Raw genomic sequence first — 12339 nt, 5'->3', positions numbered from 1 at the left:
TTCAAAATGTGTTGTTTCAGTATACAAAAGCAGTGTTTGCTAAATTCCAGTGAAAGTTTTAGAAGAACAACAAAGGTTTTTTAATATCAGAAAAGTAGATGATTAAAATACTAGCAGTATTCTAAGCAGATATCCACAATACATTTTCCCTGATCAGTTCAGTCAGGCGATGAATTCGTCTGGACCTCGGGCTGCCAGTCTGCTCTCCTGAGTCTGTCTGCTTCTGAACCGTAAAGAGTCTGGAAATCCTGACGCAGCCCCTCGGTCTCCTATGGAAGTTGTGCAAACGCTCCCTTCCCAGGAGGCTCTGGGACCCATCTTTGTGGTCAAGAGCAGAAACCCTGGCTTTAGCCTGGAGCAGAGCCTTCTGGTTAAAACAAAGCTGTGTCAAAAACAGGTGCTCAGTGGCTGTGTTCATGTATTTCTGTAGCCAATAATATCAACATGGTGAAGTGTAAAAGTCTCTTGGAATACATTTCATAAGTAATTCATAAGAGTTTTGATCTGCATTTGCCCTGAGATTGAAAATATATGATGGACTTCTTTATTGTTCAGGGTGTTAGTATTCTAATTATTCTTCCCATCCCTACATAAGGAAAAGATTTCTAAAATTGTGTTTTATTTTCCTGGGAGTTCTTTCTAGGTATAAAGAAATCCTGAGTTTTTTATTTTATTTTTTGTATATTCAAGATTCAATTTGGAGAGGTAAAATTAAAAAAAAAAAATGACCTAGCTCCCTCCTTCCTGTTCAGCTTCTGGCTGACATCCCTGGAAAGGCAGCAGGTGGCTGGGCGTGGGTTAAGACAGGATCTTTAGGTGCTCCCAGGTACCTGTTCCCTCGTGCCAGCAGCATTTAAAACAGCATGGGGGCCGGCGCCGCGGCTCACTAGGCTAATCCTCCGCCTTGCGGCGCCGGCACACCGGGTTCTAGTCCCAGTCGGGGCACCGGATTCTGTCCCGGTTGCCCCTCTTCCAGTCCAGCTCTCTGCTGTGGCCCGGGAGTGCAGTGGAGGATGGCCCAAGTGCTTGGGCCCTGCACCCCATGGGAGACCAGGAGAAGCACCTGGCTCCTGCCATCGGATCAGCACGGTGCGCTGGCCGCAGCGGCCATTGGAGGGTGAACCAATGGCAAAGGAAGACCTTTCTCTCTGTCTCTCTCTCTCACTGTCCACTCTGCCTGTCAAAAAAAAAAAAAAAAAAAAAAAACATGGGAAGTAACATTGTGAAGAACCTTAGTGGGCTCCTGTTTCTGTTTTAGTTTTTCTTTTCCATACATAATCCAAGATATAATAATGCACTGACAAATACCCTGGTGAGGCCCTCAGTCACTGGTTTCTCAGTAGATGGGCAGGAGGTCACCAGTACCTGCTGTACCTGAGGACATCCATCGGACTGAGAAGGCAGGCCCTTACAGACTCAGACACTGAGGGACGTGGGGTGGCATTTACACGGCAGAGCCTTCCTGCCCTGTGCCTCTCCCATTCTGGAGTGAACAGACCTTCCTGCAGTTATCCCTGGTCCTTTCCCAGGAGTGCCTACCAGGTCAAAGCCGTGTTCTAATAACACTGAGATGTTATTTATAACCTGCTATGTGTTCATCATTCTTATTTTCAGGTGAATAACTATTTCAGAATTATGTTTCTTGGCACCTTTTGACAGGCCTAAAGCATTTGCTGTCTGCTGCTGAGGTTTTCCCCACAGATGCGAGGAAAAGGTGTCCTTTAACTCTCTCGCTTGTGGCGGCCGAGCCTGAACAGAGGGTACCGGTGGGGGTGGGGAATCATCCCTCGATTACTTACAGTACTGAACACGGTAGCAATGCTACATAAGTAGTGTATACTGTATCATTCAAGTAATCATGTTTGTTTAAAAAAACTGTACATATTCAATAGAGACACACTTTTCTTCTGAATATTTTCAGTCCACAGTTGGTTGAATCCATGGGTGCAGAGCCCATGGATATTGCAACTGACTGTACCCCAAACACACTGAGTGTGGTTTCCTGTGGTGGAGAGGGAAGGAGTAGTGGGGGAACTAAGGGGACCCCTAACTAAATACAAAAGAGAAAGACAGCTAAATGGTCTTGAACTAAGGAGTATGATTAATAATGCTTTAGTTTCCAGTACAGTGAGCACCAGTAGTTTTTTGAGTTTTTTTGTTTACTTATTTTGTTTTAAGATTTATTCATTGACTTGAAAGGCAGAGTTAGAAAGAGAGATATCTTCCATCTTCTGGTTAACTCCCCAAATGGCCACAACAGCTGAGGCTCAGCTAGGCCCAAGTCAGGAGCCAGGAGCTTCCTCCAGGTCTCCCATGTGGGTGCAGGGGCCCAAGCACTTAGACCATCTTCCACTGCCCTCCTATGTACACTAGCAGGGAGCTGGATCAGAAGTGGAGCAACTGGGACACAAACTGGCACCCATATAGTATGCTAGCCTTGCAGGCAGCAGCTTAACCCATTACCACAACAAAAGCCCTGAACACCAATACTTCTAACCCATATAAACAAAAACTCTCTGGGGGCCTCAGTGAGTCCTTGAGTCCTTTGGTTAGGGAGCCAAAAAGGCTTAGAATTGCTGCTTTCAAACAATGCTGCTTTTTCCTTGAAAAATAATATGCATTTGTGTTTCTCTGTCACAATTGTTCTTAGTATCCTGTCATTCATCAATTATAACTTTCTTTTTTTAAAAAAATATGTATTTATTTGAAAGGCAGAGTTACAGAGAGGCAAAGGCAGAGAGAGAGAGATCTTTCATTTGCTGGTTCACTCCCCAGATGGTTGCAACAGCCAGGCTGCACTGATCGGAAGCCAGGAACCAAGCACTTCCTCCAGGTCTCCCACATGGGTGCAGAGGCCCAAGGACTTGGGCCATCTTCTACTGCTTTCAGTAGAAAAGCAGAGAGCTGGATAGGAAGTGGAGCAGCTAGGTCTCGAACCGGCACCAATGTGGGATACCGGCACTGCAGGCGGTGGCTTTACCTGCTACACCACAGTGTGAGCCCCATTAATAACTTTCAACCAAGTAACTAACTCACAGTTCACAGAGAAAACTGGGAAGAGGTGGAAATTGTGAGATGTAGTGTACGCAAGCAGGTCAGTGGCTGTATGCAGAAGTCACGAACACATACATTACAACTTTGATTGCCATGCAGATCATTTATATAACTTCTTGAAGTGGCAAAAGCAGTTATTTTCATTATATTCAAAACAATGAACTTACATAAGAAGCTAAAGTATAAACATAAAATTATACTTAGTGATTAATATATCAGTATTCTGTCTTAATTTTAATGTCTGATTATATCTAAACATAAAATTTAATAATTAAATATCTAAGGATATTCAATTTGGTATCATTCCAACATATTAAGTTACCATGGCATTAACCTGTTTTTTATGCTTTATAGCATAAAAACTAGAAAATAATTATGATTGAAATAAAATGTTTGTCAGAATGATTTAATTTTGTTGAACAGTTTTATGCTTTTCATAATTTTTATTAAGACGTAAAAATAATATTAGCTTATTTGATCAGTAAATCTATGTGAGTTTAGGAAAAACAAATCCAAATGGAAATAAATATATGTTAGGGCCATACTTAATATAAATGAGATAAAAATATAAAAATATACCTACATTTATAAACCAAAATTATTAAGCTACTCCTGTTTACCAAAGTCTTACTCTTATTAAAGTGAACTTGGATTCTTAAAATGTTTCTAGCCTTGGTGAGAAGAATTTTAAGTTGAGCATATTTAAAGCATTAGAAGTTTAGTTATTCTTGGAACTTTAGGACCATTTAATTTATATAATAGCTTATTTATCTCTGTTTGTCAGAACAGAGCCCCTTTGAGAAGCTTCACATTCATATCCTAATTTATTAATATATCTTCTTGAAACAAGGAGTCATCTCACTCTCATGTAGTGAGAGGCAAGGCCTTTCCAGTCTCAGAACTGGAGAGCTCTAGCTTCAAATGCACAGGTTTGGCGTGGAAACAGTCTCACTGATCCAGCGTCACAGAGGCGTTTTCCTTCCCAGCGGGCATAACGTTTTTAAGCAACTTGAACAAATAAAATTTTAAATCAAATATAGAAACTTTTTTTTTTTACGTCTAACAAACCAGCTTCTCTGTCGTCTCTGGCCCAGCAGAGAACAGATTTTGGTCATCCCTCTCAGAGGTCACGAGACGGTTAGACTATAAGGCCAAAGTGCTCAGCATTGCTCTTACGGGAAACAGCTCATCAGTCATCAGTGAACCAGTCACAATGACGAAACAGCAAATTAGCAGAGAGGGGGAAAAGCCAGCGAAGCAGAGTGCCCTCGGATTTAAGTTCTAAGCTACGTGTGATGTCTCTCTGGGAGCCAGGAATCAGGCCTGGGTTTAAGCTGCCCAATTTTACCTAGCCCTGATGGATGAGTCCACGCGACATCTCTGTGGGTGGCCTTCAAAACTGTAGAAAAAGTAAATGTTTATAAAGGGGAAAATGATGATTTTCATGCAAATACAAGATGAGCAGATGTCAAAAATCTTCTTAGCTGATTAGTTAATGAGCAAGGGATAAAGTAATGAAGGAAACAGTAGGTGCCTCAACTGACTCAGGAATTCACCAGCACATAGAAGATGGAATTCAAAGATAATTTAAATTTTCTGCAAATCTTTTGAAATATCCTTATAAATAAGTAGATAATAATAATGTTGAAATGAAGCTATAAATTGGTATGAAGCTGGCAATATCTGTAGGGCAATCTATTGTTACATTTTGACGACATTCATGTACGGGACTCTAAGTTTTCTACAGTTCACAGAGTTGTAAAATAGTTCAAAGACAATGAAAAGAGCAGGCCCCTGCACCCAGAGTCAGACCACCCAGAAAGGTGCATTTCACAGGACAGCTGGTGATGCCTCAAAGTCTTTCACTGCACAACAATCCAGGCCTCAGCCCTTCCCAGGCCTTGGCTCCCTGGCCAACTTAGATGCAAGGTCAGCCAGCCCCCAGTCTTTCAACATTTCAACTGGAAGTTACTAGGTTCCCGGAGCGGGGGTCAGGGAGGGGCCTGTCTTCATCTCTTGTGCCGCCAGCGGGGGGAGGCCTGTACTGCTGCCTCCCTTCTCCCTGCATCTCGCCCCGTCCTGAGCGTCACCGCACAGTGTGCAGGCGGGATGTTGCAACAGCAGGAAGTTCAGCGTGGCAGTGCTGTGCCTGCGTGCTGGACTAGTTGTCCAGAGTGACTTAGCAAGCCCTGGGTGAGTTGGACCCTCCCACAGGGTCCTTCCCAGGCAGAACCTGCCCACACAACAAGGAGCTCAGACCAGCCAGGGTCGCCACGGCCTTGGCTGCGACCCAACTCTGTCCCCTTCCCTCAGGAGCAGTGCCTCTGTTGTCCAGGTGGAAACTGTCGTGTGTCAGGTGATACAGGCTGAAAGTGGCTTGATGAAGCAGGTCAGGAGCATGAACATCATGAATGAATGATTAAGGCTGAGGGCTCCTTGTAATTGGCGAGTGGGAGAAAGCCAGCATTCCCTGTGCTCTGTGGTTGGCGTCGCATCTACCTGTGGACTGTGTTTTTGTCTTTCAGAAGTTGCTGGACTTCACTGCACCAGCTGCTGTCCAAGCACAGAACATCTTAAGGTTTTCTTAAGTTTAGTTGGTTAAAAAGTCTGATTCTTGGCACTCTTTTTAGATAAGATTTCTTTCTCACCTTTAAATTTCATAGAAGTTTGTTGTTCAAAGAAAAAAGTTCAAGATGCCCCATGATATTAACCAGGACACAGTCCTCTCCGACTTTTGACACTGTACCGTGTTAGGCTTGGGAATTAGATGGATCTTCAGAACAGAAGATCACGGAATGGAAATAACAGCCTCGGAGCTTATAATAGAAAACAAGTGCTCCCTTTAGCTGTGCGTTTTGTTAACACTTCGTTTCGCTGATCTGACTTCTGATACAGACTCCTCGTTGGTGTCCTCAGCAGGAACACCCAGTCCGTCAATCTGAAGAGGATCAATCTGAAGCGCTCACATTGTGCCAGATCACTGTGTGTGTCGTACACAGGGGCATGTGGTAGCAGCAGTGGACACATACTGCTCTCTCTCCTACCTGACTTTGCCTTACTGTCTGTGTCACTTGTCCCAGAATGGAAACACCCGGCAGAACTAAGTCCGGGTAGCTCACAGCTGTCCTAGGAAGCCAGGGCGTATGAAAGGCAGTGTGCACCCTCCTTCAAATTTCCTTCCCTTTCTTCTTCTTATTGCATGCTGACATCATATCAGGTTATGCATTTGCTTCTGAATTTTGGTTATCTTCCTTGGCGACTGTCTTTATCATCTACCGTCTTCTTTGGAAGGCAGTGAAAATACTCCATGGTCTCTTCACTAGAATTTCGTTTTCTACCTGGAAGTACCGTACAGAGTGACAACTGTGACTTGCCCAGCTCTAATACTTAACTTCTTTTGTCAGGAAGTGAACTGATGCTGGCTTCTCTTTGTCTTATTTCAAGCTGGGGCATGAGATTTTCCCTGCATTAGAAGGTTGTTGAGACCTGAAGCCTGGGAAGGTAAGATGCCAGCGTGCACACTGTCCATTTCCCTCTGTGGTTTAACTGCATGAGCCTGCCCCTGGGTCATGGTCTTGAGGAACCTGGAAGTTTTACCAGAACATGAACAGTGAAACAATTGGAAGGCCCACCAACGTAGTAGTTCTAATATTTAAATATAATTTTGTATTTACTGAAAATATCAGTTTTATATATAAATATTTTGTATATACAAGTGTGTATATTTTACACCAAGAATCATATGATAGACTATGAAAAATATGAATGGTTTTATTTTTTCTTAATTTTTTAAATAATAGTTTTATTTGCAGAGCAGTTTTGGGTTTATTCTCTGATCATTTTAAAGTTTTTTTTTTTTTATTGAAAAGCAGAGAGACTGAGATGCAGGGAGAAAGAGACAGAGAGACAGAGATCTTCTCTCTGCTGGTTCACTCCCCAACTGCCCCGCAACAGCTGGGGTTGGGCAGACCATAGCCAGGAGCTTGGAACTCCATCCAGGTCTCCCGTGGGTTGGGGGCGGGGGAGGCTTTGTAAAGGGACCACTTTTATGAAATCTGTTTACTGCACTTGTGCAGGTGTTTCTGTGTTCAGAGCACTCTTACCCCCATCCAATGGGATTCTGACAGTAGCGCCAGATATGTTTAAGTGGGTGGTGTTCTTTCGATTTGACAGAGTTTGACAGAGTTTGTTACTTGCCCAAGATCACACAGCCAGCAAGCTCAGAAGTAGGTTCAAAACACCAGCTGGTTCATTCTTGAAGCTGAATGGCACTCTGTGTGTATGTGATTTAAAATTTGGTTGTTCATTCATGCTAAAGAGCTCTAGTTTTGTGACAATTTACCTTGAATTCTGTAGACCCTAACTCATTTGTTTGTCGTCCTCTGTACTACACATAGCTTTTGAGTTTAGAGTCAGGCTGTTGGCGTCGTTCAGCCAAAACCCAACATGTATCGCTTGGATTCTGAATTCTGGACTTTCTCACCTAGTTGAGCAATTTTATCTATTCCAGCATTAATCTTCAGTTCCAGGAAAATATGCGTAATCCCTTAGTGCTTGGTAATCACCTCGTTAGGTGGCACAACGACTTCTCATCAGCCTGTGCCGAAGCGAGGTCCAGGCCTTGTTTAGCAAGAGTCACTCACGTAAAGACTGCGTGGTTCTACGTCAGTGCTGGTGCAATACTTGACCTTTGTGCTTAGCTGCCACTAGCACTGCCAGACACCTCTGCACGCCCGCTGGCTGACCCCTGCTCACCCTACAGGAGCAGCCGCGTTGGCCTGAAATCTACTGTTTGAGTCATTTCATAACTAAAGCTAGAGTTTTACAAGTAGAGTCCTTGTACGCGATTACTGGTAGTCCGTATTTTCTTGTTGTACGATAAATGTCTGAACATTTAGATTCAGAAATTTTTTTTTCCTTGACTTGGCTTAAAGTTACCGTTGGGTTTTTACCGTCCCACGGGAGCTGCATCCTGGCCAGGAAGACAGAGGAACACCTCAGTGCTGACAGGTCTCCTCCACAGGCCTTTGCCTTTGGCTTAAGTCCTCACCAGGCCACTGAGCTTTCAGTGACACCGCTCCCTGAACTCTGGGAGACTCAGTGTTTATCATGCGGTAAACACATTTATGACCAGCTGCATCAGCTAGTTTGTCATTTTCTGTTGAAATTCAATCTTGCCTAAACTTGAACAGCCTTAAGAACTCCCAAGTCATGAGTTTATAGCTTTTTTAAAAGAAATCTTCCTGAAGAATTTACATTGTCAGGCCGGCACTGGATTGTGGCATAGCAGGTAAAGCCGTCGCCTGTGATGCCAGCATCCCTTACGGGTGCAGGTTTGTGACCCGGCCGCTCCACTTCCAGTCCAGCTCCCTGCTAGTGGCCTGGGAAAAGCAGCAGAAGATGTCCAAGTGCCTGGGCTCTTGCCACCCACGTGGGAGATCCAGATGACGCTCCCAGCTTTGGCCTGGCCTAGCCCAGGCCATTGAGGCCATCTGGAGAATGAACCAGCAGATGAAACATCTCTTATCTCTCTCTGTCTCTCGCTCTCTCCTTAATTCTGACTTTCAAATAAAGTAAAGATTTCTTAAAAAATTATTTATTTGAAAGGCAGAGCTAGAAATTTCCATCCACTGTTTTGCTCCCCACATGACTGCAAGGGCCAGGGCTCAGACAGGCTGAAGCCAGGAACCTGGAACTCCATCAGGGTCTCCGACGTGGGTTCTGGGGCCCAAGCACCCATTATCCGTTGCTTTCCAAGAAGCGTTAGCAGGAATGCTGGATGAAGTAGAATAGCTGAGACTCGAACCAGCACTCGTATGGGATGCTGGTTTAACCTGCTGTACCACAGTGCCAGCCCCTAGAGATACTTGTGAAAATTAAACACTGATAACTTGTGTTTTGGCTATGTGGCAAGTGCCCTCTCCGGCCTTGTGTGGGGGTGATGGCAGTCTCTGTGTTGACTGTGGGGGCGTGGGTAGTCATCCCCCGTTGGCAAGTGGAGATAGAGGAGAAAGAAACCAGTTCTTCTCATTCAATTTTTTTTTCTCCTTATGCTTGTTTAACTGACTTAAACTATGGGAAAAAAATTGATAATTAGACTTTAGGTGATTTCCCCACATATATTTCCTTGCACTTCAGTTTGTTTGCTTTCCAGCAGTTTGAAAGAATCTCAAAGGCTGCGTTGCTGAGCGGCCCCCTCCAGGTCGAGGCCATGGGCAGCAGCAGCACCGTCTCACCCTGGAGAGGGCGTGGACTTGACAAGACTCTTTCTCATGCTCATTCCTCTGTAATTGACGCTCTGCACAGTGTCTTGGTGTTCTTGCCTTGTATTTACCGGTCAGTTGCATTCATTGTCAGAGATAGTAATTGGTTCACAGGTAACTTCTAGACCTGAGGTGGGAGAAATGCAGATGAAATCTTGGAAAACCCGCCTAAGCTAAGCTGGGAAGAGGTGAGAACACCGATTAATGTAGAATCGACTTTTCTGTTTTGGTAAGAACTAGCTTAAACCGCACTTCATACGCAGAGTTACTGCCAAGTATAGTTTACCCCACAGCTTCAGGGGTTGCTGTACAAATAGACATAGTTTATATTTAAATATTCTTCTTCATTTTAAATGAAACCACAGCTGTAAAGCCATTCTGGTGCCAGTGTCACTCTCATTCATTTCTGTCAATCGCTGTGCTATTATAATCCTTTGAACACATTAACAGTGGAAAAAGAACTGATTGATGTCAAAGACTGTAGTTCTTTATCTCATGGTTTGAGATCTAGAACAAACTGACTTTAAAATATGTATTTGGCAAAAGAGAATGTAAAAAAGTGTTCTCTAAGCGGAAAGTAGTCAGTAAGGTAGAGAACAGGACTCCCAGCTGTGAAGCCGCGTTACTGACTGACAGTACGGAAGCAGTATGGCAGATGCTCAGGATTAGGCGTGAAGACCACTTAGGAACGGAAGGAAGTGGCGGTGCCTGCACAAATTGGGCATACGTTCAAAGAGGCGCTGCTGCGCGGTGGGTCAGGGAGCGATCATTTACCAAGTGAGGTTGGCATGACCAGATAGCGATTTGAAGGGAAAATATGTTTAGGCCCTCATCTGTATTAGCTACAGCAAAGTAAATTTGAGATGGATTTGAGTCCAGTATGGATGGTTACATCAATGAAAATCGGGAAGGTAAGAGGACTGAATACCCTGTAATTCCTCTGGAGTCTCCAAGCAGTTAGGAAACTGGAAAAAGAAGGCAAGGAAAACAAGGCCACATCAGCTACTTGGTTTTCTTGTAACCTTACCTCTGTGAGCATTACAGGAAAGCCTGTGTGCTCCACGCTCACAATCTGGAAGGCAGTCTCTTTCTTCACACTGGACAGCACCCTTTAGTTTTCCGAGTTAGCTCAGGAACCGGGAATGCAGCTCTTGAACACTCCATTCTAGGTGCATCGAAAATTACACAGGAGCTCGCTGTGAAGAGGTTTTTCTCCCAAGCTCCAGCGTCCAAGCGAAAAGTAACCTGTTTGCAGCTTTTGTGGCTGTGGCTGTTCTTTTAACACTTATCGTTGGAGCCCTCTACTGCCTGTGCAGGTAAGCAAAGTAGACATAAGCTTTTGAAAAGGAAAAATAGCTATTCTGCTAAATATTAATATGCTCTCTAGTTCTGGATACTTTTCCAGATGCCGTTTTATGTTTAGAGATCTCTCTAATACGGTTTCATGATTAATAAGTCATTCTTGAAAGGATAGTCTCGATGGATAGTCTCACTTTGTTCTTTGCTACTGTCATTCTTTGTTTACCTTGACTTCTCTATGAGGTAGGCCCATGCCTAATATTTTGCGCTAGATCTACTGAAAGTAAATTTTGAATGTGGTCGGCGCCGTGGCTCACTAGGCTAATCCTCCGCCTTGCGGCGCCGGCACACCGGGTTCTAGTCCCGGTCGGGGTGCCGGATTCTGTCCCGGTTGCCCCTCTTCCAGGCCAGCTCTCTGCTGTGGCCAGGGAGTACAGTGGAGGAGATGGCCCAAGTGCTTGGGCCCTGCACCCCATGGGAGACCAGGAGAAGTACCTGGCTCCTGCCATTGGATCAGCGCGGTGTGCCGGCCACAGCGGCCATTGGAGGGTGAACCAACAGCAAAAGGAAGACCTTTCTCTCTCTCTCTCTACTGTCCACTCTGCCTGTCAAAAAAATTTTTTTTTGAATGTAAAGGAAGGAAGATTATATACAGTACTATAAATATAAGTTTAAGGTTAATATCTAGGGTCAATTCCATTTAATGCCTACTATGTGTTAGACTTTGTGCTAAGCATAAAGAATACAATGGTGAACAAGACAGATTTGTTCTCCAACTCCACAGAGATTTAAATCAGTTTGCAGAGAGACAAATAAGTCGGCAATCAATGTGGGGAAACAAACACGAGACAAAAGGAAAAATTACTTCCATGGAGCAATGATCTTAAATGTTTTGAAGCTTTGTTGATGTGAAACTGATTGTTTAGAAATTACCAGGTATCCTGGCTCTCCTATTACTGTTTGGATGCTATCATAGACATTTGTGAATATGGAGCACGGGGGTAATCACTAAAGTAGGGTAAGGAGTTTATGTTCTAAGAAAGGTAACATGAGATAAAATAGTATTCTGATTTCTTTATAGAATAAAGCAATTAGAATATAGAGGGAGGGTGCTTTTTCTAAATATGGGATGCTAGTATTTTATCCCAAAACATATCATTTGAGCAACCCAGCAGGTTTTATCTCTCATAATTTTAGCACCTGACTACTTCAGATACAAATATTTAAATATACCATTGTATCAGCTCATGCTTCTCAAAGTGTCCACCTGAGAGCTCTCATTCTCACATATTCTTCTGCAGTGGGACCTTGCCCCTCCTGTCGGGAATCCTGATCTAACTCCTTGACTCTGGACTTGTACCATGACTGCTTTGACCATAAAATATTATGCAATGATGTTCCAGTTAAGGCACAGTCTTTAAATGGCCTGGCAGTTTCCACCTCTTGCTCCCTTGGGAATCGGCCACCATGTACAAAGCCTAAACAGCATGTAGGACCAGTTCCAGCTCAACTCAACCAGCAGCCAGCATCAACTGCCAGTCACCTGAGTGAACCATTCCAGATACTCAGCTCATTTAAACGTGTAGTTGACTCTTGACTTACCTGCCAGTTGGCCATAACCACTTAGAAACCTCAAGCTAAAAAATGTTCAGCTATCAACCCACAGAACTGTGAGAATTTTTTTTTTTTTTGACAGGCAGAGTGGACAGTGAGAGAGAGACAG

At 43.9% G+C, this 12339-nt stretch overlaps 1 protein-coding gene across 17 annotated transcripts in view; it reads left to right on the top strand.

Annotated features, from left to right (window-relative positions):
* The window catches only part of NRG4 (neuregulin 4), a 155584-nt gene that overhangs the window by 119464 nt on the left and 23781 nt on the right, over positions 1-12339 (top strand). For all 17 annotated transcript variants that reach the window (XR_011381085.1, XR_011381083.1, XR_011381084.1 and 14 more), the window contains one exon: positions 10487-10633. Coding sequence is in view for 7 of the 17 variants with exons in the window: in XM_070054624.1 (XP_069910725.1) it covers positions 10487-10633 (147 nt within the window). In the remaining 10 variants the exon portion in view is untranslated. The remainder of the gene's footprint in view (positions 1-10486; positions 10634-12339) is intronic.

This window comes from Oryctolagus cuniculus, chromosome 12 (genome assembly GCF_964237555.1).
Source record: "Oryctolagus cuniculus chromosome 12, mOryCun1.1, whole genome shotgun sequence".
Classification (NCBI taxonomy): Eukaryota; Metazoa; Chordata; class Mammalia; order Lagomorpha; family Leporidae; genus Oryctolagus; species Oryctolagus cuniculus.
Note: the sequence above shows the minus strand (reverse complement) of the source record. Positions and strands in the feature narration are given on the sequence as shown.